The 26,010-nt window shown below is 51.8% G+C and overlaps 3 protein-coding genes and 1 long non-coding RNA gene across 9 annotated transcripts; 2 read left to right on the top strand and 2 right to left on the bottom strand.

The window, feature by feature from the left end:
- The first annotated feature begins 50 nt into the window (after nucleotides 1–50).
- On the top strand, nucleotides 51–5,535 carry MED8 (mediator complex subunit 8). Of its 3 annotated transcripts, XM_059376462.1 has the most exons (8): nucleotides 51–128; nucleotides 1,657–1,775; nucleotides 2,476–2,620; nucleotides 3,144–3,284; nucleotides 3,485–3,566; nucleotides 3,940–4,188; nucleotides 5,152–5,212; nucleotides 5,287–5,535. In XM_059376462.1, exons 1-8 carry the CDS (start codon nucleotides 123–125, stop codon nucleotides 5,288–5,290), a joined length of 807 nt encoding a protein of 268 aa, XP_059232445.1. In that variant the 5' UTR covers nucleotides 51–122; the 3' UTR covers nucleotides 5,291–5,535. The 3 variants fall into 3 exon arrangements, with proteins under 3 accessions (XP_059232445.1, XP_059232444.1, XP_059232446.1); XM_059376461.1 differs by having other exon boundaries at nucleotides 5,152–5,535; XM_059376463.1 differs by lacking the exon at nucleotides 1,657–1,775 and having other exon boundaries at nucleotides 85–128; nucleotides 5,152–5,535.
- A 6,486-nt stretch (nucleotides 5,536–12,021) lies between these two features.
- On the bottom strand, nucleotides 12,022–16,025 carry LOC132000721 (uncharacterized). Its single transcript, XR_009399443.1, has 3 exons — nucleotides 15,587–16,025; nucleotides 12,749–12,974; nucleotides 12,022–12,175 (listed from the first exon to the last, which is right to left on the bottom strand). It is a non-coding gene; the product is annotated as an uncharacterized LOC132000721 (long non-coding RNA).
- Nucleotides 16,026–16,327: 302 nt separating this feature from the next.
- Nucleotides 16,328–21,067, top strand: ELOVL1 (ELOVL fatty acid elongase 1). Of its 3 annotated transcripts, none has more exons than XM_059374426.1 (8): nucleotides 16,328–16,464; nucleotides 18,947–19,006; nucleotides 19,178–19,368; nucleotides 19,494–19,574; nucleotides 19,714–19,770; nucleotides 19,855–19,960; nucleotides 20,048–20,184; nucleotides 20,346–21,067. In XM_059374426.1, exons 2-8 carry the CDS (start codon nucleotides 18,961–18,963, stop codon nucleotides 20,565–20,567), a joined length of 840 nt encoding a protein of 279 aa, XP_059230409.1. In that variant the 5' UTR covers nucleotides 16,328–16,464; nucleotides 18,947–18,960; the 3' UTR covers nucleotides 20,568–21,067. The 3 variants fall into 3 exon arrangements, with proteins under 3 accessions (XP_059230409.1, XP_059230408.1, XP_059230410.1); XM_059374425.1 differs by lacking the exon at nucleotides 16,328–16,464 and adding an exon at nucleotides 16,775–17,022; XM_059374427.1 differs by lacking the exon at nucleotides 16,328–16,464 and adding an exon at nucleotides 18,307–18,409.
- A 139-nt stretch (nucleotides 21,068–21,206) lies between these two features.
- CDC20 (cell division cycle 20) lies at nucleotides 21,207–26,010 on the bottom strand. Of its 2 annotated transcripts, none has more exons than XM_059374423.1 (11): nucleotides 25,900–26,010; nucleotides 25,566–25,795; nucleotides 25,301–25,449; nucleotides 25,127–25,223; nucleotides 24,861–24,989; nucleotides 24,564–24,760; nucleotides 24,355–24,449; nucleotides 23,981–24,209; nucleotides 23,696–23,821; nucleotides 22,619–22,736; nucleotides 21,207–21,471 (listed from the first exon to the last, which is right to left on the bottom strand). In XM_059374423.1, exons 2-11 carry the CDS (start codon nucleotides 25,744–25,746, stop codon nucleotides 21,293–21,295), a joined length of 1,500 nt encoding a protein of 499 aa, XP_059230406.1. In that variant the 5' UTR covers nucleotides 25,747–25,795; nucleotides 25,900–26,010; the 3' UTR covers nucleotides 21,207–21,292. The 2 variants fall into 2 exon arrangements, with proteins under 2 accessions (XP_059230406.1, XP_059230407.1); XM_059374424.1 differs by having other exon boundaries at nucleotides 25,566–25,822; nucleotides 25,900–26,004.

Raw genomic sequence — 26,010 nt, 5'->3', positions numbered from 1 at the left:
GCCGGAAGTGAGTGGGAGGGCCGAGCTCTGAGCTTTCTGATTGGGGGACGGAGCTTTCTCAGAGTGGCTCGCTGACTTGAAAACCGGAAGGGGAAGTCGCTGCCGCCGCCGCTGCCGCCGCGATGCAGGTGAGCACGGTTTTGGGACTGTTGACCGCTAGCTAGTTAGCTAGCTTCAGGCAACTGGACTGAGAGTGGGCTGGCCGAGGAGAGTGAGGAGTTGGGGCTGGCAGGAGAGGGCAGAGTCCAGAGCTGACGGGTATGGGCCCGCGGGATGGGGAGGCGCGGCCGACTGCAGAGGTGGGGGTGGGGCCCATCTAGCAGGAGACTGGCCGAGTTGCGAGGAAGGAGACCTCGCGGACTTGCTGGGGTGCACGAAGGGATCAGGCTGCTGTAACCTGGGAAGGTTGAAATGCAGTCCAAAGGGGCGCCTGGGTGGCTCAGTGGGTTAAGCCGCTGCCTTCGGCTCAGGTCATGATCTCAGGGTCCTGGGATCGAGTCCCGCATCGGGCTCTCAGCTCAGCAGGGAGCCTGCTTCCCTCTATCTCTCTCTCTCTGCCTGCCTCTCCTTCTACTTGTGATTAAAAAAAAAAAAAAAAAGAGAAAGAAATGCAGTTCAAGGAAGACGGCTCAAGAAAGTAGCGGGTTGGCTCAGGCCCCGGCCTAGACTGTTGAATGGACGCTGTCGGATGCAGACATAACAAGGGAACTGGAATTGGAGAGAAGCTGGGATTGGGGTGGGTGGGGGGCGGTGAAGGAATTGCAGGGTGGGGTGGCAGAAAGCTGAGCTAATTATAATCTGAGGCTGTGGGTGGAACCCAGGATCGAGGCTCCTGTCATACACATTGGTGAGTTTGCAAGACGATTTTGCATCATTCTTCCCAGCCTGAGCCCGTTAGTTGTTAAGGATGAAGAAATGAAGTAAAACTGGAGACAGCAGATGGAAAGGAAATGCTTGCAGACACCCCAGCATTTAAAATTGTTTCTCTGGTGCTTAGGAGCGTGTGCCTTTATTTTGTTTTGTTTTGTTTGTCACTTGCCACTTACTTTCTTGCACCTGGTTCTTTGTCAGTAAATGTTTATAAGTTGACTAAACTTGTGAAAGGGACACAGGAATACTGGCACAGAGATAAAACGAGTGTCGATTAATTCGGCAAGAAGAAGTTTGAAAACATCAAATGCTAAGGCCAAAGGAAGAGTGGGAGAGAGTGGGGAGCAGTGGTGGTACAAGCGTGGTATTCAGGGAAGCCTTGATATGTGGGTAGGTTTTCCTGGAGATTGTTATTGGCAAGAACTGCCAGGCTCACGAGGCAGGTTCTAGTACAGAAGAAGCTGAAATACATATGCTGCAGACATGCACAACAGATAATAAACACTAGGCATTAGGTCTTGTGAAAATGTCTCAGTGAGTGAGTACAGAGTGTTTCCAATGCAGAGAAAAGCCAGACATGAATTAGGAGATGATGAGAGAAAGGAGGAATTGAGGTCAGGGGAATGGATTGAAAGGTCTAAGGGTTGATGCTCTCTGTAACCCAAATACCAAAGATAGAAAACAGTCTGGCTCTCCTGCACCAGGGAGATCCTGTGTTACTTGACTAGTTTTGCATACTGTCATCCTGGGTTTTCAGCCTTCCTCTGTATGTTCCTATTGGTGCAGAGGGAGGAGAAGCAGCTTGAGGCATCATTAGATGCACTGCTGAGTCAAGTTGCTGATCTGAAGAACTCACTGGGGAGTTTCATTTACAAGTTGGAGAACGAGTATGACCGGCTGACCTGGTAAGGGTTGCCAGGGCAAGCTGAGGAGGGCTCCATGGGTGTGTGTGTTCGGTGAGGGGGGGCAGGTCTCCTGGTGGATAGGACATCTCCAGTGATGTCATAACTTAGAACTAGGCAAACATCTTTCGATTTGGAAAGAGCTGGGTTTCCCAACATTTAACAAGTGAAGTTTGTCTTAGGGCCACCATGGCAAGGAAGTAGAGAAATGTCCAGTTTCCCAACCAAAGTTCTTTCTAGCTTTCGATTCTCACCCTTTGACTTCTCTGGGAGGATGTATTCCCTCAGTGGGTCCTCCTGCTACAGTAAGAATCCAGTGTTCATCCTGGATCTCTTATGAGAGATATTGCTGAGTCTTTTAGGTCCAGCCTACTCTGGAAGTGTGGATCCTATTTTTAGGCCTGAAAGGAGATCTTCACCCAGTTTCTGAATGTTTAGTGATAGGTATAGCCGTGGTTCTTATTTTGCCACTGGTCCTCATCCCATTCAGAGAATGAACTGCCTTAATTTTCCACCTGTGTCAGAAACTTAAAGTGTGTCCCTCTTTCCTAACCCCACAATCCCTGGGAGCCAGTCTGATTACTGCCCAGTCCAGGTGAAGTGCTAGGAGCCTTTCTGGGGTGAGCCTGGGTATTCCTAGTCTGAAGGACCGCTTCAGTGCTACTTTACTGAGAACATTCTGACACCTTCTTATTACCACCAGGCCCTCTGTCCTGGACAGCTTTGCTTTGCTCTCCGGACAGCTGAACACTTTGAACAAGGTCTTGAAGCATGAAAAGACACCACTGTTCCGTAACCAGGTCATCATCCCTCTGGTGTTGTCCCCAGACCGCGATGAAGATCTTATGGTAAGAGAAGGAGAAGGGTACGACATGGAAAATTAAATTCTTAGATGAGGACTTAGAGCACAATTGTTGCTGGGTTATTTTAGAAGTTCTGAAGGCATAGTGTGTGCTGGTAGAAAGCAAGGGCTGCATTTTGGAGACCTTGCTTTTCTTACTTCTGGAGTTGGGGAGCCACTCCCAAATAGTGCCAAATAAACCTGAGGCCTGTGTCACTAAGGCAAAGACCTTTCTCCTCCAATACCTACCTTGAGCAAAAACTATGTCCTTTTATGAGTTTGTCCGTTTGGGTATTACGTTAAAATGTAGCAAAGAGAAACTTGCCCCTAGGTCTGGTAGAAAGAGAAGTATGGAGACAGAAAGGAAGCAGAGAGTAAGGGCAGTAGTGTCCCTGGAAGCTAGATATCATAAGTGTCAGGTGGTGTTTTCCCTGAGAATGTATCATTTGCCTATGGAAGGAACTGTATATATCATGCTAGACTGAGTCTACTTGGTTTGCATAGGAGGATCAATAAAATCTGTGTTACAGCGGCAGACTGAAGGACGAGTGCCTGTTTTCAGCCATGAGGTGGTCCCTGACCATCTGAGAACCAAGCCGGACCCTGAGGTCGAAGAACAAGAAAAGCAGTTAACCACAGATGCGGCCCGCATTGGTGCTGATGCAGCTCAGGTTGGACAGCCTTCCCCCCTCATCCCCCGCCCCATACCCCAAGTCCCATCACAAGAAGCTAGGCATTAGCATCTGTGTCTGTTGGGGATGCACAGCTGGTTACCCATAAGTTGCCCCTGGAAGAAGAGCACAGGGAAGAAACTTCACCACACTCATTTCTTGATATCCCTGATCTCTGCACAAACGTGTGTGTGTTACAGAAGCAGATCCAGAGCTTAAATAAAATGTGCTCAAACCTTCTGGAGAAAATCAGCAAAGAGGAACGGGAATCGGAGAGTGGAGGTACGGAGGGATGGGTGGCGAAATGGAGAAGGAAAAGAGTGAGGGACTCGCTGGAATAGGAGTGGTGGTTTCGGTGGTGGTGGAGGGAGGACAGGAGACCCAACTGCTTCGGAAAGGGACACGTCCATTCTGTTTGGCGTGTGTACTTAGGGCTAGCCCCAGAGCAGGTGGCAGAAATGGGCAAAATGAGAGGAGGGAATTCTGAGATAGTTGTGGGAGTCTTTGGGGGCTCTCCTTCTGGGCTGCTGGTGAGTGTGGATGCTACTGAACTCTGGTGCTCCGAGCCCTGGGGCTCAGCCTGATCTTCCTGCCGCTAGCTTCAGTCCAGGGTCAGAGGCATACCTCAGCCTCCTCACTTCACCTTTTTCTTCAGGTCTCCGGCCAAACAAGCAGACCTTTAACCCTGCAGACACCAATGCTTTAGTAGCTGCTGTGGCCTTTGGGAAGGGGCTGTCTAACTGGAGACCTTCAGGCAGCAGTGGTCCTGGCCAGCCAGGCCAGCCTGGAGCTGGGACCATCCTTGCCGGAGCCTCAGGACTGCAGCAGGTGCAGATGGCAGGAGCTCCAAGCCAGCAGCAGCCGCTGCTCAGTGGCGTACAGATGGCTCAAGCAGGTCAAACAGGTGAGGGGGCAGGGAATGACATGGTAGCAGACCTTGAGAATGGAAACAGGAATAAGCTGCATTGTCCGAGCCCCCAGCATCCCAGAGCTGTAGATTTTCTCCTTTTCTTCGTGGACCATGACCCATAAAACAATTTTTCAGAAGTAAAAATCTCCTTGACAGTCTGTAGCAGCAAGAGTCCTTTCCAGAGAAAGGAAGAACTTCAAGCAACAGAAACTGTGCCTCCCCCCCCACACCTGTCTTAGAAGCTGCCTCAGCTATGTTCTGTCCCTTTTACTCTGGATACTAGGTGTGCTGTCAGGGTCTTTTCTTAGAGAGACCAACAGTCTTAGGACCATTCAGTAGGTGCACTGGGAAGTGACAAACAGGCAAGCTCCAGGTATTCTTCTCTGTATCCTGTCTCTCCTGCTTACTGTTAATAGTTACGAGAACAGTCTGAATGAGTTCAGATGTACGTGGCTAAAAGAGTTATTAATTTTTTTTTCAAAGCTTTCTGGGAAAAGGAGCAATTATAATAAGAGAAAAGATATATATATATATAAATTTTTTAATATAAATAAATAAATAAATAAATAAGAGAAAAGATATATATATATATAAATTTTTTAATATAAATAAATAAATAAATATATATATATATATATATATTTTTTTTTTTTTTAACCTGTGGCATTAAATGGGGACTAGCTGTCTCTTCCGGGAGTAGCTGAGTAGGAGACTGACGGGTGTGTTTCAACCCCTCCTGCTACCAGCCCTCTCCTCCCAGACACCTTCAGGGAGAGGGCTGTTTAAGACCCATACCTCTGATCTTTACTACCCAGGGTCAGAGGCCACATAGGTTCTGAGACAATAGAGCGGAGGGGAAGAAGGGAAGGGAAGGGAAGGGAACCCGGGAGACCATCGCTCTGGTATATCATGAAAGTCTCACCATGCTACAAGTGTCTTTCTTCATTTTTCTTTTAGGGAAAATGCCAAGTGGAATAAAAACCAACATCAAGTCAGCTTCAATGCATCCCTACCAGCGGTGAGTGTGGCCGGCAACCTCCACTCCCCGGTGCCCCTTGCAGAGCTGGCGGTGAAATTGCCTTCTTCCCTCAGCTGAACTAGATGGGTACAACGAAGAGAACATGGGCTTTCAGCACCAGACAGATCCCAGCTCCACCACTGGCTAGCTGAGTGACCTTGGGCAAGTGACTTAATTTTTCTCAGCCTGTTTTCTTGTTTGTAAATGGCAATGATACCTACCTCATAGGGATGTTGTAAAGATTAAAAAGAGAAATGAATGTAAAATACTTAGTACAGTCTGTGAAATGACGGGTATTCAATAAATGATAGTTTCTATAGCCACTTCTCCCCGCTGCCCTCCTCAGTCCTGGATCCAGAACTTAGTGGGATCTGACACTACTTCACCTCAGTGGTGAGCTGACGGACTCAGGGTCACGGGCTGCCTCGTTCTGTTTGAAAGCCTGTGCTTACTTTGTGCGGCCAGAAACTGTCGTAGCCTCTGTGAGTCCTTAGGGGCATGCCGGCTCGGCTATCCCCCCTGCCCAGGTTCCATCCTGGCCATCTCTCCAGGCTGTGGGCGGCGAAGCTTCTGGGCTGGGTCAAATGGTCCACCTGCGGCTCGGGTGAAGTGTGGGTCTGCTCTCCTCCTCCTCTCCTTTAAGAAGCTAGTTCAGCTCTTACCCAGGCAATAGTCACAAAGTTGCCTACCCTTTACCTCATCCCATACAGAGGAAAGAAGATGTTGACAGGTCCTCTGGGTGGGGGCTTCCCAAGATCGGGCTCTACCAGGTAGGACTGTGTGAGAAAGGGATTTTCTTTGCACATGAAGAAGCCCCTTCTTCCTGGACTCATTTTCCTTATTTTAGAGGGAGAGGGGAATTCCACTTCGCACTATCTTTCTTCAGGTTTTAGTTGTCCTCATAAAAGTGTGTGGTGCCTGGACTCCAGCCAGGATGGCTTTCCTCCAGTCCTCTGAAACTCAGCTAAGAGCCAGATTGCTGGTGGGTGGGGACAGCCACCCAGGACCTTTGCCTGCTTTGCATCAAGCTGAAGAGCGGCATGAGTTGGATCTGCTGCTAAGCTGCCTTTCTCAGTGTGCCTTTGCGGGCGCTGGGGTGGGGCCTGAGTCAGGAGGGGACGGAAGGGTTTCTCTGAATGAAGTTATTTAAACTGGAGGCCACCGTGTCAGGGTTAGCAGACAGCGATTTATGAGAGAGCTACGTAGGGATCAGAGACCCAGTGACAGAGACTTCCAGAGTCGCTGCAAGGCAGTTCTCATTTGTTCTCTGTAAAATGTTTTCTTAGCTTCAATTAGCTTTGATCTGAAAATCCTGAGCGGTATGAGGAGGGCCTGCTCATACCTGCCGGCTGCCTGTCTTCTGTTCTCTCCCGTCACACAGCGGGGCATTGGCATTTGTTTTGTGCCGGGCAGAATTCTGCCAGGCTGTGGCAGCAAAGGACTGGGAAAGTGGTCCCTGATGTCATCCCTTCCTGCCTCATCAAGACGAGATGGGATCCGCAGAGTTCAGTGGTCATAGCATACAGCAGCATGGGGGCCTCCTGTTTTCAGCTGTGAGGCAATGCCAGACCTTTCCCCCACTTCAGCAATACTGCCTTATTGCTCTGCCTGCCTGCTCAAGTGTTCCTTAGGTTCTTACCCCTACCCCCGCCACTGGAAGTGTCAAAGCTAACTGTCAATACTGGATAAAGTTCATCTTTGAAACCCCTGAAGCAGCTTTTGGGGACTGCTGTCCTTAATTCTACCAGAAGATTCCCTTCTATTGAGAGGCACCAACCCCAAGTTTCTTTGTTGTCTCGGACCAATAGTACCTTCATTCCCACCATAATATTTGAAATGGGTTCCTTGTCCTCCTAGGGTGGAAGTATCCTCCTGCCCCAACAGAAGCATGAGCAGGACCTCACTTACATCTTGGGCCATTATGCAAACAAGCCATACTCTGGAGGCACTCACATCCCTATATTCTTCACTCTGGAAACACGTTATTTCCAACCCCCTCACACCCCTGCATCCTCTGGAGTACATACACCTGTGTAGCATCACCAACTTTGGGACCTATACAGCCCAGTAAATGCCCCAGTGGAAAGTATCTCCCTCCCCTCACACGCATTTCCTCCATTCCCTCAGGAGTGAATATATATGGCGCCCTCTTTGAAGAAGATGAAGTGGTGTGCTTACTTGCTCAGATTTAGGATTTGTAAAAGATGGCTCTCTTGCTCCTCTTTGGTGGTATTCCTGTTTCTGACTACTCGGTTTTGCCTGGGTACTGTGCTTTCTCCTAATCTTGGGGCGCCTGGAGGAGGAGATTAGGCCATCTAATCGGGATTGTGCCTAGGGTGGAGAAAGCAGCCCTGTGAAACCGTGAGAGCTTTCTACAGCACACAGTTCATCCCACTGAAGGCAGAAGCTTAATGCATTTCTGCATGAAAGCCACTGCCTAGGACCACTCTGTCCCCAGCTCTGCCCTGTGGCTAGAATTCTGTCATTGTTGACCCTCCCTTTTACTCATTACCCCAGTCACCCCGTTCTCTACCCCTTCTGAGGTCTACTGCTGCCCTACCCAGCCAACTTTACTTAACCTTGTGCTTTCTTGTGAAACAGCCCAAATCAATCGATTGTAGCTGAGTGCTCCTTCCAGCTCTGTAATGGGTTCTGGCTTGAGGACCGAGCTGGAGGTGTTGATTGCCCACCTCCTGTCCTGCTATTGGGGAGGAAGCTGAACTCTGCAGGAATGCCCTAGTGCAAGGCTGGTCCCCTTTCCCACCCCATTCTCACCTCCCCCAGGCAGCTGGGAACAACCTCTCCCTTTGTCTGAGCTTCTTGTACAGAATAATCCTCCTTACAGACAATGTATTCTCTGTGCCCTGTGGACATAGGAGCCATGTGAGCTGATCCCAGCACCAGGCAGGACGGGAGGCTGAACCTTTCCAAACGCCCACCCTGGGTCAACTCCTAATTACTGTCCAGAGAAATCACTAAGGGATGTACGTTGACCTGCTGGCTTAATCCAGAATTTTTTCAGGGTCCATTTTACTTGATCTCCATGGCATTTCCTAGAACTGACCACTTCCTTCTCATCTCTTTCTCCCCACTTGGCCCCTGTGTCTCTGACCATTCCATTTCTGCAGCTTTTGGCCTTCTGTCCATCTGCCTGCTGTCTCTGTGACTACCGCTTTTATTTTCAGCTCAGAGCTCTCTGCCCCTAGGATCCATAGGTTCCTCAGATTCTGAATGTTCAAGTCCAGTCATCCTTCCCTTTGAACCTGATTTTTTTTTCCGTAGTTTCCTGGGTGTGACCTATCCATGTCGGTGGAAGCCATCCTAAACCCTTCCCTCTCTGTCCCAGCCCTTCATGACCCAGTCAGGGGCCAAATCCTATCTGTTCTTGCTCCCTGATAACTGTCCATCCTGCCCTGCATTTAAGGCCCTGGGCCTCTTTCCCTGAAAGTGTTGTTCAGGCTCCCTGTCTCTCACTCCCGACCCATCTTTGCTGTGGCTGCCAGGTCTTTCTAAACAGCTGATCAGATCACATTGCTTCTCTGATTAAAATCCTTTTGATAGTTCCCTCCTCGTTTCTCAAACTGGAGTCCACGCACCTGGCAGGTTGGTGTGCCAGGCATGCTGAAAGTCCTAGGATCAAATCACCCCGGAACACTCATTTTCTTGAGGGTAAGTAATTTAAACAGAGAACACAAAATTATCACGTATACATTATATGGAGAAAATAGACTTCAGGGAGTTCCTACTAATCTGAAGGAGTTCAGAGTAAGCCACCAGATTTCCTGTGGGATATTTCTTTCTGTCTTTTCTGCCATTACATTTACTTCATTGAAAAAGATTGAAAACCTCTCACATTTCCTGGAAAGGCAAGTAAGATTCTGTGTGATCTGGCCCCCTGACTTCTCCTGACTTAGTTTCTCTATTGTCCTGCTGCCCATTCTGCTCCTGAGCCATACAAGCTGCTTGAAGTTTCCTGAAAGGAACAAACTTTCTAGCCTCCGTTCCTTTAGTCCCACCATTCCCTCTGCAAGTAACATTAGCTCCATCATTCTGTCTGATGAATACCTAGTCGTTTTTCAAAATTCAGCCCACAAGCCAGTCCTCTGAAACAACATTCTTTGGGATGCCCCGATACAAACAAAACTTATTCTTTTATTCAAACCACTTAATAATTTGGGACCAACCAACTTTTTCACCTTCTTACATATAAAGGTCTCTTATTCAACAACCCAGTGCAGGCACAACTCAGTGCCACTCTTAAGTAAGGTCAGTTACCTCTTTTTTTATGTTCTTTATTGTCCCCCAAGTTCAAGCACCCTGAACTGTCAGGGTTTGAATTGCAGTTCATCTGCCTGGGAGCTCGATGATCTTTGTGTCTGGTGTCCTACAGCATCGGGCCCATCATAAACACCGTAAATGCTAGCTGCTACTATTAGCAGTAGTAGTGTGATTTAGTTGACTTGGGGGAGCTAGCATTTTGGTTAAATGAGCATGTTCAGACTGCCTAGGTTCAAATCCTAGCTGTGCCACTTACTAGCTGTGTGGCTTGGTAAAGCTCATTTACTCTGTGCCTGTTTCCTCATTCCTGGGGATGATGATATTAGTGGCTATATCATAGGGTTGCTATATCGTGATGTTTAAAGAGATTAATACATAATGAAGTACTCAGAATAGTGCTTTACAATGAAAGCTTGATAAATATTCGCTATCCTTGGGGCAGCATCTAGAACTCTGCTGTCCGTAATTGTTGCTTAAGCCAGTGATCAATCAGTCCCTTTCTGAGAAGATCACCTCTTCCTCCCTCTGTAGCTTGTCTATGCTGACGTAATGCTCAGCCTCAGGACTCAGCCTCCAGAGAGATCCTTGGCGCACATCTCATCCCCCACGGTGTCTCTCCAGCCCCCAATGCAGAGCATTTTCACATTGGTTTACCTGGTGTAATAAGTCATTTTCGAATCTAGTTTTGTGAATTTTTTTTCTCCCTCTTAGTTGACACCCATGCTCTTCCATTAAAGCCCAGTTCGGTCTCTTAAATCATGTCATTTTGCTTTGAGACCAAATGACAAGCTCCCTCACCTGAAGTGTTTTTTGTCCTCCCTCCTAAACTGTATCTCCTGTCCCAACCAGCTGAAGGCTCAGTTCCAGTCTGCCTACAGTTCTCTCCCTAAAGGGGGCTCTGCACCACGCATAGCCCTCTCTGCAGTTGTGATGAGCTCCCTCCTCATTTGTCCACACTTACTAGGTCTGGGTGCAGGTCTTCATGGGCTGCTGTTGGGATTCCCCGGGTATCACCGACCAGAGCCTATGCTTGCCTCTCTTCACACTCCCACCAGTCCTGTAGGCCTTGCTGTGTCCCAGCTGCTCCGCTGTCCTTGCCGCTAAGCCATAAGTACTCTCAGCTGGAGTCAGGACTGGGAGTCAGGTGCTGTGTCACACCACCAATGCTGACAGAGGCTCTGCCCTCTACTTGGACTGTCTGCCCTCTCTTTTTCCTGCTCCCAGCTCCCTTGTTCATCTAATTAATAACTCATCCTGCCAGTGTCACCTACTCCTGTCGGGTCTTTTACACCCGACCGTTCTTCAGTTATACCTGATCTGGACACATCCACTGTGTGGCCTGAGGTGAGTTACCTCCCTTCCAAGAACCTCAGTTTCTCTCTTTGTGAAATGGCATTATAGCCAAGACGGCAGAAGGGTACCTTCAACTGAACATATTTAAAATTAAAGTGAAACCTTTAAGTAGCTCATTAATTTTCTATAGGATAAAGTCCAAACTTCTCAGAAGGGCATAAAAAGCCCTGGAAGTATAGTCAGCACTCAGATGCTAACTACTGTTCTTTTCCCCTACTCTCTCCTGAGCAATTTTATTTTTTATTGCATCCTGATATATTAGACTGCTTTGATTGTAGCACATTGCAATCAAACTAGCCTAGCCAAAAACAAAGAAAGGGGGACCCAATTGTGTTTAGATTACTCGGGTGGGGGGCTGAAGGGTCACTGGCTGCAGGTGGGCTCAGGGGCTGGGGGGTCCGAGGTGCTCTGTTTCTGTATTTCTGTACTCTGCAGCAGTAGGGCTCACCTCGTGCAGGAACTCTGATTGTTCTGGCTTGGATTCTAGCTTCCTAGGAGCTCGGATTGGGGGAAACCGGCCAGTGGAGGGGGGCAGGAATTTTAAAGGAAATGAAAGCAAGGAGCTGGGAAAGTGAGCTCTCATGGCCCACATTATGTGATTTCGGGGAATCCTCGGGTTTTTTTTTTTTTTTTTTCCCTCGAGCCCTATCTCTTCTTCCAAACTTACAGAACTGTGTTCAGGATTGCCTGTGGCATGTGGCATCATTCTGCACACTGCAGATGTCCCCCAATGTGTGCATTTCTTCCACTCTGCTCCACCTGAGTTACCCAGCACAACCACCTTCCTGTCAGTTCTGTTTCCTCTCTCTGCTCCATGCTTTCAGGCCTTCCATGTGTCACAGCTGTGTGTGTGTGTGTGCGTGTGTGTGTGTGTGTGTATACCTGCGCGTCACACCTGTGCACTGTGGCTGGTCTCCCAGCTGGCTCCCCTCCCTCTCCTTTCCTCCTGGTGACATATTGTCCCCATGTTTGCCTTTCTGAAGAACAATGGGGATCACACAAATCCCTTTCTTAAAAATTCTTTGGGATGCCCCGATACAAACAAAACTTATTCTTTTATTCAAACCACTTAATAATTTGGGACCAACCAACTTTTTCACCTTCTTACATATAAAGGTCTCTTATTCAGCGGATGGTTTGGCCAAGCAGAGTCACGTGTAGCAGAATCACGTGTGCTGTGCTTTCCTCCTTCCGTCCCTTTTTGCCAGTTTTTCCTCAGCCTGGAACACCTGCATTGCTTCTGCCTTGCTTGCCATGTGACCTTGAGAAAAATCCATCACCCTTTCTCATTCAGTTCTTCATCCATGAAGTGCAGTAATAGTAGTTATAGGACTGGATTGTAAGAACATAGGGAAAGGAGCTCTTAGGGCCCCACTCTTGCCAGACAAAGTATTGAATAATAAGCTACGCTTTCTCTTTCCCCTTTGGCTCTTCTCAACGCATCTTCCAGATCTGTCACAACCCTCTTCCCCCCACCCAAGTTTCTTTAGTTCCATTCAGTGAACACTGCATGTTACCCACAGCCAGACGTGATGAGTGTTCGCACGCGGTCTCTCCCTTCTGCCAGCTGGATGTCTTTCCAGCTGCGGTTCCTTCAGCAGAGGGCTCAGCCTTAGGCAGAGGACACTAGCTAGCTGGCCAAGACCCAGGGATATGCAGAATGATTAACTGACATCCCCTTCACCCTCTCTTCACTCCCCTGTCCTCACAGAGTCAGCCCCCAACTCCTCTGCATGGCAACTGTGTAGAAAGTTGGGGAAGGGAGGAGCCTGATGCAGCCCCCAGGAGACTACTTCCATCTCTCTCTGCTGCTCCTGGGGGCCGTTAGCCTAGACCCTCAGTTCCTATCCCTTTTAGCTGACTCCCTGCGGCTCCCATGCTGTGTCCCCTTCACGCGTCACCTACCTGCTCATAGACACACAGGCATGCCTTTTTCCTCATTATTCCTCATTGCCATTCCTGCTTCTTTGATCCCAGTTCCTTTTAATTTTTCTGCTGAAACGTATAAAGCCTCAGATAATCACGGGAATGGAGTTGTTTGCGTTCATATGGATGGTGGTTTTCAGACTGAACCCTTGCTCAAAGTACATCAGTGGCTTATCTTCTGGGGAATGAGGATGGAGAAGGGCCCCTGAGAGAGCAGTGAGTGAGCAGTGAGTCACACAGGGTGGGACCCCTAAGGGGAGTCACCTCACTTCCAGTTAGTTAGGAAGCTTCCATGAAGGAGGGGGAATTTTAGTCATTGGGTTGGCAAAGACTTCCCCTGCACCCCCCCTCCCCAGCACCTGGCTTTCATCCTTATCAAGCCTGTGAGTTCCTGGACCCCGTCGGTTTCCCCATTTTATCAGCCTGCCCCTTCCACCCAGCTTCTCTGCAGGCCCCAAACGACCTCCTTCTCCCCCAGTCCCCTGACAAACTGACTCTTCTTTTCCATACATGTCAGTCTGTGAGGTGCTCTCCTTAGCCAAAGGCTAATCCCTCCGTGTGCATACTGGCTCCCATGGTCTCCTTCTACACTGCACATAAACATGATTGGGCCTCTTCCCGTTAAAAACAGCCTTTAGAATCAGTCTGAAGGCAAGAGCCAGACGCTGATATTTTAAAAGCTGCCTAGGTGATCGTGTGCAGCCAGGGCTGAAAACCATAAACAGAACAAAATGCACACTTCCCACCGTGGCCTTCAGGGCTCTGTAGCAACTGGTTCCTGCCCATGTTTCCTACCCTGACCTCTCTGCCCTCTGAGCTGGAGCCACACCGAACTCCCTAGAGTTCCCCCAGCCTGCCACATCTCTTGCTTCTGTGCCTTCACACACATCCTTCCTTCTGCCTGGAATGCATTTCGCTGCTTTCTAGAAAGTGCCCTTCAGCGTTCATTGTGGTGTCCTTTTGTGAAGCCTTCAAGAATTCACTCCCACCCTGGGGCAGGGGGACCCTCCTCCTCGGTACTTCCATAAGCCTCTGTGTTTATCTCTGTGGGAACACTCACCACATGCTAACTACTAGTGGTCTCCTCGATATCTGTTTCCTCCTCTAGATAGTGAGTGCTTTGCAGGAAAACCCAGGGCTATAGAGATGCCATTTGGTAGGACATGGGGCCAAGTGATCTCTATCAGAGATGAGTTCTCCCAGGACTGGGACAGAAACTGAGCGAAGTGAGTCTTGGTGCCTGTTCATTCATGTGGTCAACGTGGGCTGGGGGCTTGCTGTGCTCACTGACCACTGGGGCCCAATAAATGGGTAGCTGAAGTTCCCTGCCTTGACTACACTTGACCTCTGGCACTGTACATCCTCTCTGGTCGTCTGCTTGGTTCGTCTCTCATTTGTCTCTAGCTGGATACTGAATCCAGAACTGCTCAGTAGAGATCTAAGAGCAGTGTGTGCACACAGCAGGCGCTTAGGAAGTATCTGCCGAACCAGTCCTCATGAGTCCACACGCAAGACTGACCTACTGGTTGTCGGTAGTGGTATGTTCTTGACATATTGGTTGGTTCCTGTCCTGTCTGAAATGTTGAGCATCGCACGGGGGTCGGCTCCTTCACTCTGCCCGATGATGAGGGAGGCTCTGCTGTTCCCATTTTATAAAGGTTTGGCAACTTGCAGAAGGACACGCAGGTACACGCTGGAATACTTAAACTCAGGCCTGTGGAGTCAGGGCTGACTCCAAAGCCACCAGATTATACCTGGGACACATTAGGCTTTCAACAAATATTTATTGACTCAAGGGAGACTGCGACCCCCAGGGAATCAGAAAGCCTGAATTCTCAGCTTCCTCCCCGCCTGACTCTGGGTCCCATGACCTCTCTGGGCTTTCTCACAGTCTCATTTATTCTCATATTCACTCCACAAACATCACGAAGCATCAGATGAGCCAGCCAGTGGGCCAGGTACAAGAGATATGGAGACAACTAACACATGCCTCTGGCTGAGAGGAACTTAGAGAGGGGGAGGTGGCAGATAATTGCATTCTTGTAGGATCACCAGAGCTGGGGTGGGGAGCTGTGTGTACCCTGTATCGAGCCAAGGGACTAAGGCTTGGAAGGGTGGGAGTGTATGCAAGATGTGGACATCCTTGGGGAACAGGTAAAATGTAGCACAGGAGAATAACACAGGTAGAATGGGAGGCCAGGGGCCAGCTCAGGGAAGCCTTAGTGTTCTAACTCGAAGAAATTTGAGCCTTTTGAATTCTCCCGCAGTTTCCTTTCAAGGGTAGCTGCTCTCGGGCTGGATCATGGCTCTAGTGTGGCTCTGACCTCTTACCTTGAAGACTGAACTCCTGCATAGTTACATCCCACCATTTACCAGCATATTGTTTCTCCCAGACCACCCTCTCTTCTGAATTCTCCTTCTGTCCACATTTACACCGATCTGACAAGAAGGCATCCAGCCACTTGATGCCAAGAACCATTTGGGAGCTGCTGGAGCTGCAGAGTTCATTCTGTTCCAACTTAGTCCTTACCCTGTTGAGTGGAGTGGGTGTGTACACTGTGGAGCTAGACGGGGAATGCAAGAAGCCAGATGGACAGCTCCGCACAGAGTCAATCCCCCTGTCTCAGAGACATCTCCAGTGTCTGCCACGCCCATCCCATCAGTTTCCAAAGCTTAGGTCAGCCTGTTAGCTCTCACCTGGTCGGCCTCAATCAGCCCACGGCCCCTGCCATCAGAGTGACGTGACTCAGCCAGCCCTAAACCCTGTGCTGCGACAGCAGCACCTGCCCCCTTCACCCGTGTGTCCCTAGCACTTACCACAGTCTTGCCCATGGTAGGCATTCAATCAGTATTTGATCGTGCAAGCCTGATGGCAGGCTCCTCACAAATCTTCACTGTTTCTGTCTTCTCTGCTTCCAGAATAAAACCAAACTGGCCGGGTTGGCCTTCAAGCCCTACTACATTCGGCCACAGTTGGCCTCCCTTCCCTTTATTTCCTTTCAGTACCTTCAAGGCCAGTTTAGCCAATGATTCACTGTTCCTGCCCCGGGCCACTTGTATTCTCCCACTGCAAAGTCCTCTTAGTTCCTAATGCTAGGGCTCAGCCAAGTTTATGGGCCAGTGGAGAAGGCTTCCTTGCCCAGCTGCTCCCTCCGGCTGAGACCTCCCTGCCACTCCAGGTCAGACCCTCGCACACACGTGCTACCTCCCGCCCAACCCTCCCACCAACCCCTGGGGAGAAAGCACAGTAGGAAAAGGCTGGAACTTTCCTCCGGGTCCCCAGGGTGGGCCTGCCACAAGCTGAAGATGTGTCGGTCGCGTTGGTGGACCGTCACCGGAGGTCCCAGAATGAGACCGAGTGTCAGGAAGCAGCCAGGTGCAATTCTGGTGGGCCGGGGTCGGCCCAGGGAGAGCCGCTGGAGGCGGGCAGCGCGAAGCAGAGGAAGGCGTGGGGAGCCCGGGCTGGGCTTGCTTCCTGCCCCGGAATCTGGCGGCCCGCCCCTGCGCCCGCCCCTCGGGCCGAGCGGAGTCGGGGCCAATCAGCAGGCGCCCCCCGCCCGGCCCGCCCCGTCCCCCTCTGGTGACAGAAAGTCGGCCCAGCAGATGAGGAAGTGGCAGGCAGGCTGGCCCTGGGGACTTCTCTCTGGCCCTGCTCCCTCCGAGCCCTTCACTGCTGCCCGCCTGGCCCCCCACTGGTGAGTCTGGACCTTCCACGGGCGGGCTGTCCACGTGCCCGGGCACCCTGCCCGCTTAGCCCTGCCCTGCCCTGCCCTGCCCAGCCTGTGGGCGAGGCTGTTCCCGGGGACCGTGGGTGGGAGGTCCTAGCTCTCTGGGGCCGGGCCTGGCCGGTACCCTCCCTCCGATCCCGGCCCCCATTTGTTTAAACCTAGGCCATCTTCCACCACCTCCTGCTCTAGTCCCTCTCCGCCTCTTCCCCTCCCTCTCCTTGGCTCCCAGTTCTTCTCTCCTCCCTTCCCCTCCCCCTCCTTTGCCTGTCTCCCTTTCCCTTCCATCCATCTTAAAGGAAGGAAGCACCCGCCTGAGTTCCCCTACCAGGGACACACCCAGCGCTCCTCAAGCCAGGGGAGAGGTCCTTTCCAGAGCCTGGAGCCACTCCTGACCTCCAGGGCGCATGAGTGTTTGTGAGGGGGTGAACTCGAGGTGGTGGTGGAGAGAGAGCGGGAGAGATAACCAGCTGGCAGGCTCCCCTGGGTCAGGGAGGAACTGTGTGTGTGAGCGCAGGCCTCCGTCAGGTGGGCCGCGCCACAGAAGAGGCAGCCAGCGAGGTCTGCCTGTGAATGAATGAATGGTCATTGTGGTCTGTGAAAGTGATCTGTGTGCATGACCGAAGGCCGGTGTGTCTGAGTGTGGTGAGGGGGATTTTATGTTTATTCATCTCTAAGTGGGGTGTCTGAGTTTATGTCTGTGACCACATTTATCTGTGACTCAACGTACCTGTGAGTAAAGCTGCGTGTGGGCCCCGGGGGTGCGAGCGTGAGTATTTGCACATGGTAATACTAGCAGGACCAGAGAAGGTGGCGGGGTGAGTGTTTTGGGTGTGTTGTGAGTATGAATGGAGTTAGGAGTGGGTCTGAGTATCAGAAGCTCTGCATGTCAAAGTCCGTGGAGGCTGTTTGGGTGGTGTGTCAGAGGTGGGCGGCTAATGCCAGTAGGAGGTGTGTGGGCCCTGCGTGTACATAGGCGTGTCAGCCCTGGGTCAGCCTGTCGTTGGTGCTGGGGAGAGCTGCGTGAGAGGGAGGACTTGGGGCCTGACCATGTTGGGGGCAGTTGTGGGTCCCTATTGTGGCTGCAGGAGCTCCTGTGGGATGTGTGCCCAGTTCAGTGTGTGAGGGGCACGTGGATGGCCTCGCTGGAGGTGTCAGAAGGTGGCCATTCTTCGCTTAGTGCCTGTGCATGGCTTTTTCTCTGGAAAGAGGGAACCTGGTGGGCATCTGCTTCCCTCACTGGCTGGGGAATGCCTTGCCCCTCTGGGACAGCCTTGGCATCCCAGGCTCTCCTGGGTCTGGCCCGAGGCTTTTGTGTCCCAGGGTGCCCTCCCCCGACATTCCTTCAGATTCTGAGGGGGAGAGGGCCTAACTCATTAGGACCCTCCCTAAGGGAGGGGAAGATTCCTGAGACCTCCCCCACTCCCCCACCTCCTCACATGCCACTGGCCTCTCTGCCCCTCCCAGGGAGAGAAGGGTGCTCGTACCCATTCTGAAGCAGGACAGAGAATTTATGGCTAGTTTAGGAGAGGATGCTGGGTGTAGGTTTTCAGCAGTCCTCTTGGGGCCACGGCTAGGGATTGGCTGGAGCCCTGTGAGGTTTCTGGCTCAAAACAAAGCTAGATCCTTTGCTCATCTGGCCATCCAGGGTGGGTGGATGGTGAGTCCCATGCTTTACTCTTGGCTTTCTCAATCCTGGTGGGTCCTGCTCCTCCAGGCCCTGACCTGTGGCCTGGACCCACCCTCCACCCCATGCCTAGTGCAGCGGGGGCGGGTGGAGGGCGGGGCGCTCCCAGAGCTAGTTAGACAGGTGGAGCCGCCAGGGCAGGAGTCTCAAAGAGCCGGGCTCCGGAGAGGAAGGGCTGAAGGGGAGTGCCAGAGAAGAGGGCAGCGGGGAGCGGAGAGAGTCGCTGGGGTGAGAGCCCGGGAGGGCAGGGGAGAGGAGGAAGGGGCAGGGATGGGGGGAATCCCCCCTCGGGAGAGGAGCATCCTGAGGAGCGGTTGAACGGGGGGATCCCTGGGGAGGGGGGGAGGACCCTCTCGAGGCTGGAGAGGGGGAGACTGGCAGGGAAGGAGAGGCGGTCATTCTGGAGTGGAGAGGTAAGATTCTCCATAAAGAGACCAGAAATGGAGAGTCCTCCTGTGGAGGAAGAGGGAAGGTGAGGCCCGGTGGTAAGAATCTCGGCGGTGGAGCAGGGAGTGAGGGAGGCGACTGAGGTGCGGAGAGGAGGGCAGTACAGCCCTTCCCAGCAGGCAGGCAGGGTGTGCGGGAAGCCGTGTGAAAGCGGTGTGTCTCCTACCCCCAGCGCCTCGCAGCTCCTTCCTCTCACTCTTCTGTCCTTTCTGCAAAGAGGTGTCGGGAGCTGTCCCACCTGGTCTGTGAGCTGTGTGTGGGTCAGGGGTGGGATGGGGGCACAGTCGGCCCTGACCCACACCCCCCATACCTCCCCAGAATCCTTAGCCAGGATGGAGGCGGTTGTGAACTTGTACCAGGAGATAATGAAGAATGCAGGTAAGACGCTGTCCTCCCTCCTGCTTCAGGATCCCTGAACCTAGGGCTGTCTCCTGCTGGAGACTCCCTACGAACCCCTTGACTCTCTGTGACCTGACCCCATGCCTGTACACCTGGTGGGGACCCTTTGGACCCTGTGACTCTTTGTGACTCCTTGACCCTTATCCACAGATCCTCGGATCCAGGGCTACCCTCTGATGGGGTCCCCCCTGCTGATGACCTCTATCCTCCTGACCTACGTGTACTTCGTTCTTTCACTTGGGCCTCGCATCATGGCCAATCGGAAGCCCTTCCAGCTCCGGGGCTTCATGATTGTCTATAACTTCTCACTGGTGGCTCTCTCCCTCTACATTGTCTATGAGGTAGGCCTCTGGGGTGCCTAGGTTTTAATTCCTGCCAGGCTCAGATCCGTTTCTTCAGCTAGATAGCAGGAGGGGTTGGGCTGGGTGGATGGATCTCTGGTGGCCTAATCCACTCCCCTCCCTAGTTCTTGATGTCTGGCTGGTTGAGTACCTACACATGGCGGTGCGATCCTGTGGACTATTCCAATAGCCCGGAGGCACTAAGGGTAAGTGGGGGTCAAGGGTGGGGAGCTAGCATAGAAGCACTCTGGGGATAGCAGTTTGGCCATGCCCTTGTCTCATGGGTCAGTTCAGGGAAGTTTCTGGAATAGCATGGGTGTCCTAAGTCTGCCTGACTTCTTGCAGATGGTTCGAGTGGCCTGGCTCTTCCTCTTCTCCAAGTTCATCGAGCTGATGGACACGGTGAGTGGTTATAAGAGATACGGGGACCCTGGGGGGAGAAAGGAGAGGCCCTGGCTCGGAAACCCATATCCCTACTCTTCTCAGGTGATCTTCATTCTCCGGAAAAAAGATGGACAGGTGACCTTCCTACATGTCTTCCACCACTCAGTGCTTCCCTGGAGCTGGTGGTGGGGGGTACAAGTTGCCCCGGGTGAGTGGTAAAGGCCACTGGGGGAAGAGGGATAGGCATGAAGGACCAGCAGTTCAACTCTCCTGACCCTATTCATTGTACCGACAGGAGGAATGGGCTCTTTCCACGCCATGATCAACTCCTCTGTGCATGTCATCATGTACCTGTACTACGGGTTGTCTGCCCTCGGCCCTGTGGCTCAGCCTTACCTGTGGTGGAAAAAGCATATGACAGCCATCCAGCTGGTGAGGGGCCTGGCCCGTAGCCATACCTCCCACCTCCCTGGCCTGGATCCTCCCTTTATCCAGCTGGCCTCACCTCTTACCGCATGCCTCTGCGTTCAACATCCAGTCGGTCTACACCACCTCTTGCTGTTCCCTCTCACCCTTGCCCATCTCCGTTCCAGATCCAGTTTGTCCTGGTCTCACTGCACATCTCCCAGTACTACTTCATGCCCAGCTGCAACTACCAGTACCCCATCATCATCCACCTCATCTGGATGTACGGCACCATCTTCTTCGTGCTCTTCTCCAATTTCTGGTATCACTCCTACACCAAAGGCAAGCGGCTGCCCCGTGTGCTTCAGCAGAATGGAGCTCCAGGTACCACCAAAGTCAAGGCCAACTGAGAAGTGTGGCCTAGCTAGGTGCCCACCTAAGTGCCTCAGGACTGCACCTTGGGCAGCATCTGACTTCTCCCCACCTACACCAGTGACCTGTGACCAGGGCTTACGTGGTCAGGACAGAGCAGGGGACAGGCCCTCCCCTCACCACAGCTGGTACACAGGGACCATGGCTTCTGTTCCTCACCCACTTCTCCCGGCCGGCACCAAGGACATGGCCTCATTGCCCTCTGCTACTCCAGAGCTGGGGGGCCAAAAGGGCTGGACACATTTCCCCCTCCCTGCCTTAAACTTGGGAGAGGAGCACTCAGGACTGGCCCCCACCAGGGTCTTGTGGCCTTTTTCCTCACACTGAAGAGGTCAGCAATAATCTGTCACTGTGCACCCATGATCCCTCCTTCTCTCCCCCACACTGAAGCAGAAGCTTCTTGGCCAAAGGTCAGGGTGGCTGGGGGGATTGTGCTCACTCGCTTAGGTCTTCATTAAAAGTGACAGAGGAAACCATCGAGGCTGTGTGTGTACATGTGGGAATGGAAGAGGTGTGCCAGCCCTGTCTGCCAACAGGAGAGATGGTTCTGGCTCTCGGAGGACCATGGTGGAGAGGAGCCTCTGGGAAGGCTGCTGGGACAGAGGTGATGCAAAGAGAAGAGAGGGAGACGTGACTTTATTAGAAAAATAAAAAAAAACAAAACAAAACAAAACCCAAAACAACCGAGGTGATGAGTTGGTCCTCAACGGATGCCCTGGTGGATGAGGCTGCTCTTGGCTGCGCTGGCCTTCTCCCGCTCCCGCCGCCGTGCAGGGTCCAGCTCAAAGCAGCGCCACAGCCGCAGTGTCTCATCTGCTGCTGCCGAGGCCACAGTGGCCCCGTCTGGGCTCATGGTCAGACTCAGGACCCGGGCCGTGTGACCTGAGGCGTGAGGAGGGAGACGGTGAGAGCGGAGCATGTGAATGCAGACACAGCCCCCAGCCACCAGTGCTGAGAACCACCTACCTTTTTTATTTAATTACCCCCAAGAAAATAACTCACACACCATAGAGTGCATCCTTTGAAAGTATACAGTTCATTGGTTTTTAGTATATTCACAAAGTTGTGAATTGTTGCGAACGACAAATGTTGTGAACAACAGTAATTCCAGAGCATTTTCATCACCCCATAAAGTCTCTCCTTGTCACCTTTTCCCCCGCTGCCCCTGGCAACCATCAATCTGTTTTATTTCTTTGCATTTGCCTCTTTTGGACACTTCATGTAAACAGTCATATACAGTGTGTGGCCTTCTGTGTCTGGCTTTGGTCACTTAGCACCTACCTTTATTTTTTTTTATGTTGAGCCATTTTTTAAAATTTAAATTAATATATAATCTATTACTAGTTTCAGAGGTAGAGGTCAGTGACTCATCAGTCTTATATAAGACTGCTTGATTGACACCTCAACTTAATATCTCAGAGGCAACTCAAATTTAACATGTTCAAAAGGAAACTCCCCACCATTCACTCCAAACCTGTTCCCCTCATGGGTTCCCCCCACCAGTTTCAGAGGTAGAATTTAGTGATGCATCAGATGGGTATAACACCCAGTGCTCATTACATCACATACCCTCCTTAATACCCGTCACCTAGTTGCCCTATCCCCCCACCTCCCTCCCCTCCAGCAACCCTTAGTTTGTTTCCTATGATTAAGAATGAGTCTCTCATGGTTTGTCTCCCTCTTTGCTTTTGTCTTGTTTTATTTATTTTTCCTCTCTTCCGCTATGATCTTGTTTTGTTTCTTAAATTCCACAAGATCATATAATTATCTTTGACTTATTTTGCTTAGCATGATACCTCTAGTTCCATCCACGTCACTGCAATGGCAAGGTTTCTTTTTTGATGGCTGCATAGTATTCCATTGTATTATGTATACCACATCTTTTTTATCCATTCATCTGTTGATGGACATCTGGGCAATTTCCAGAGTTTGGCTATTGTGAACATTGCTGCTATGAACACTGGGGTGCGGGTATCCCTTCAGATCGCTACCTTTGTATCTTTGGGGTAAATACCTGGTAAGCACCTACCTTTAAGTTCAGCAACCTTGGCCATGGTTGGGTACTTCCAAATAACCAACTGGTTCTGGGCAAAGCCATGGCCTGAGATAAGCTCCTTGTAGTGGGGAGACCAGAGGATAGAGCACACCTGTGGAGGGGGTTGGGGTGTGGGCACAACATAGAGCCAGCACTACTCAAATGAGAACTAAGTCCATTTGAATGTTAGGCACCCTGCCAGGTGCCAGACTCAGACTTGAATCACCACAGTTCTTATAAAAACTTTGAGAGTTAGAATTATTATCCATTTTAAGAGATAAGGAATCAAGCAGAAGAAAGTTCAGCAAGTTGCCTAAGACCACATGCAAGTTTAGTAGGTGACAGCGCCAGAATTTGAACTCTGGCTCCAGAGCCCAAGTTTAGAATAGAATGAAGGTGGCACAGGGGAGATGAAGGTGGAAGGAGAGAAAGCTGGAGCAGATGCAAGGAGACTCACCAGCAAGGGCCTCCAATGTCATTCTACCTAATGTGGATTAAGGGCTGTAGGTGATAGGGAGCTACTGAAGGGTTTTAGGACAGGAACAGACCTCCCAGACCCAGTGCAGAGGAGAGATTGGAGGGGATAAATAAAGAATGCTGAGAGACTAGTAAAATGGGCCTCCACTCGGAAGGCCTTCCACATGGAAGGCCTCCATGAGGGGAGAGGGGGTCACGTGAATAATACTGAAGGAAAAATGATGTTTTAGGGACTGGGTGAGGAGGAAAATCCTAAAGATTTTAGGAAGTTGTGCAGATTTCTGAATAAGTTCTATCACTCTCAAACAATGTAAGAGGAAGAGGAATACATTTCAGGGAGACAAGAAGTGACAAATTCAATTTAGGACATACTAGCATGTTGCCACCTTCAGGACAGGAGGATGGGGTTAAGTAATGGACATTAGTATGGTTTGGACCTCTTGAACGAGAGTGGAGTTAGAGTTTTGGAAGTCATCAGTGTATAGAGTTGGTAAAGCCACTGAAGGGGACAGTTGCCCAAGGGGACAGTTAACCAAGACAGAGTAAGAATATTTCTGAGAGGGAGAGGCTGGAACATAACAGGTAAAAGACTACCTGGGATTGAGCATCCACAGCACTCAGACAAGCCCCAGAGCAGACATTCCAGATGCGAATGTGTCGGTCACTGGTGCCCCCTCCGGTTGCCAGGACATTGGACTGCCAGGGACACCAAGCTACAGCCTAGATAGGATAAAGATGGGGTCAGCTGCCATAGAACTAGACAAGGAGCTACAAGGGTCACAGGGTAATCCCGTCCAATCCTACCATCCCATCTCCCCTTAATGGTCTCCAGGTTCTGGGGGAGGGTCTGCAGAACCCCCAACCCAGCCCCACTCTCACCTTGACAGCCCCCTGATGCTGGGTGAATGTCTGCAGGGGAACCCAGCCACCCTCTCCAGGAGCACTAGGCCACACATTGACCAAGTTATCGTTGCCGCCGCTGGCCAAATGTCGTCCATCTGGGGCCCAGCGCAGCCCACACACCTCCTGGCTGTGGCCACTCAGGGTGGCCACATGGTGTTCTGCCACCCGAACATCATGGTGGTGGATCTGGCCAGAACGTGAGCCACTGCAGAGGGGAGGGGAATGAGGTTCAGCGGTAATGCCAAACAGTGCCAGCAGCACCAAGTTGCTTCAGTTCAGAGATGTACCTCTGGGGAGAGCTGGCAAAAATCACAGACGGATTTTGCAACAGACTAGCGACAGCCACAAACCTGGATACGATGTAGCTGTTCCAACACAGGGAGCTCACACGGGCGGAATGACTAGTCATGTTTCGAAGCCGCTTCTGCTGCTGCACATCCCATAGCTAGAGAGACAAGGCTGCTAGGACCAGATGGTGACCTGACACGAACACCCAACTCCCCGACAAGCCCCCTGGGTCTGGGCGCCGCAGAACTGCAGCACAGAGGACAAGGCTCACCTGCACCTCGGCACTGCTGGTGCCCACTGCCAGGTAGTTGCCCTCTTTGATCCAGGCCACAGAAGATATATAGTCTCCAGGCTGCTCCATTTGCAGCAGCTGCAAGATGTCCCCGGAGCTAGCACTCCACAAGTACACGCTGTTGTCCAATGCCACAGCCAGTACATTTCCAGAGCTCCAGTCCACAAGGTTCAGGTCTTGCCAGAGCAGGGAAAGGGTAGAGCATGAGCTTCCTTGTTTGCCTGGTCCCCAGGCCCTCTTCCTCCATCCGATGGGCAAAGAGAAGGCTGCACTTACAGTAGTCATTCCGGATTTCAGGGGCGTCCAGGATTCGGTCTGGCAGGGAAGGAATGTAACGGCAGGTCTTCCGGCTGGAGCCAGGCGTGGCCTTCTGGCTGTAAAGCACTTTCAGTCTGTTCTGGTAACCTGTGGCAACCGAGTGGGTCCACACAGTGGGACAACTGATTCCTCCCCCTGCCCAGACAAGCACCTCCCCTCTCCTCAGTCTCAGGTGGGAATGGCAGACAGGCATCACTCCTCAATTCTATAACTTGGGGTCTTACCCTCTGGGGCATTTTGTGGTTTTCCACTGAGCCGAAGGATCTTGGCTTCCTCCACATCAAAACCGTTCAGGTTCAAAGCCCAGGCTTTCTGATGTTCCTGGCACAAAGGGTGAGGGTGAGGCATGATCCCTACACAGGCGGGTCTTTTGCCTATAGCCCCTCTGGGACACATACCTTCTTGGTGGGCGTCTGGCTATCTTCAGGCTGGTTTTCCTTGCTCAGGAGGAAACTGGCCACCTCCATCTGGGAAGCACTACGATGGGGGATGTAGCGGTCACCGCCAGGTTTGCTGGGAGTGGTCTGGGTCTTGGAGCTGGATTTGCCTGGGGTTGAAGGAAGGAAGCCAGAGAGTCTGACCAGGCTTCTGCGGGAGGAGGCACGAAGCCCGCTTCTCAGTCGTCCCCTCTCCCTCCCCGATGTCCCGCCGCACCCCACTGACCGGGAGTTCGGCCTGGGGTCCTGCCCGCGCTGTGGGATCGGTTGGCCGCCCGCATGGGTGAGGGGACCGGCCCCGCGGCTTCCTTAGCTTTGCGCTGCCAGCGCGCGGGGGGTGCATTGGGGATAGGTGCGTCCAGCTGCAGCAGCGAGTGCAGGTCGCTCTCGAACACGAACTGCGCCATGGGAGCGTATGCAAGGGGAGGGGTCCTTGGAGTGGGTGCCCGCCGAGTCCTGGAATAAAAGGTGACCGTGCTCGATCTGGGACGGCTGGCCACTCGTTCAGGGGCATCCCCGCCGCAGCCCCACCCGACCCAGGCCCCCTGGCCGCCTCTCACCTTCAGCCCGCAGCAGGTTCCAATCCCGGACCGGCTTCCGCAGTGCCGATTTACGCTTCTTAAACTCTCCGCTCCGAGCACTCATTGGCTCCTTCAAAACCCAACCGTCGC

This window comes from Mustela nigripes, chromosome 14 (assembly GCF_022355385.1).
Source record: "Mustela nigripes isolate SB6536 chromosome 14, MUSNIG.SB6536, whole genome shotgun sequence".
Lineage (NCBI taxonomy): Eukaryota > Metazoa > Chordata > Mammalia > Carnivora > Mustelidae > Mustela > Mustela nigripes.
Note: the sequence above shows the minus strand (reverse complement) of the source record. Positions and strands in the feature narration are given on the sequence as shown.

Bases quoted from the DNA above. Each gene is read 5' to 3' on its own strand.
- CDC20 (XM_059374423.1), bottom strand. From the start codon at position 25,746: ATGGCGCAGTTCGTGTTCGAGAGCGACCTGCACTCGCTGCTGCAGCTG. The intron at 25,224-25,300 runs GTATGTGTCCCA...CCTTTGTGCCAG, and splicing joins GCCAGACGCCCACCAAGAAG to GAACATCAGAAAGCCTGGGC. The intron at 24,990-25,126 runs GTAAGACCCCAA...CGGTTGCCACAG, and splicing joins ACCACAAAATGCCCCAGAGG to GTTACCAGAACAGACTGAAA.
- ELOVL1 (XM_059374425.1), top strand. From the start codon at position 16,902: ATGAGTGTTTGTGAGGGGGTGAACTCGAGGTGGTGGTGGAGAGAGAGC. The intron at 19,575-19,713 runs GTAAGTGGGGGT...GACTTCTTGCAG, and splicing joins ATAGCCCGGAGGCACTAAGG to ATGGTTCGAGTGGCCTGGCT. The intron at 19,961-20,047 runs GTGAGTGGTAAA...TTGTACCGACAG, and splicing joins GGGGGTACAAGTTGCCCCGG to GAGGAATGGGCTCTTTCCAC.
- MED8 (XM_059376462.1), top strand. The intron at 3,567-3,939 runs GTACGGAGGGAT...CTTTTTCTTCAG, and splicing joins ACGGGAATCGGAGAGTGGAG to GTCTCCGGCCAAACAAGCAG. The intron at 4,189-5,151 runs GTGAGGGGGCAG...TTTTTCTTTTAG, and splicing joins GGCTCAAGCAGGTCAAACAG to GGAAAATGCCAAGTGGAATA.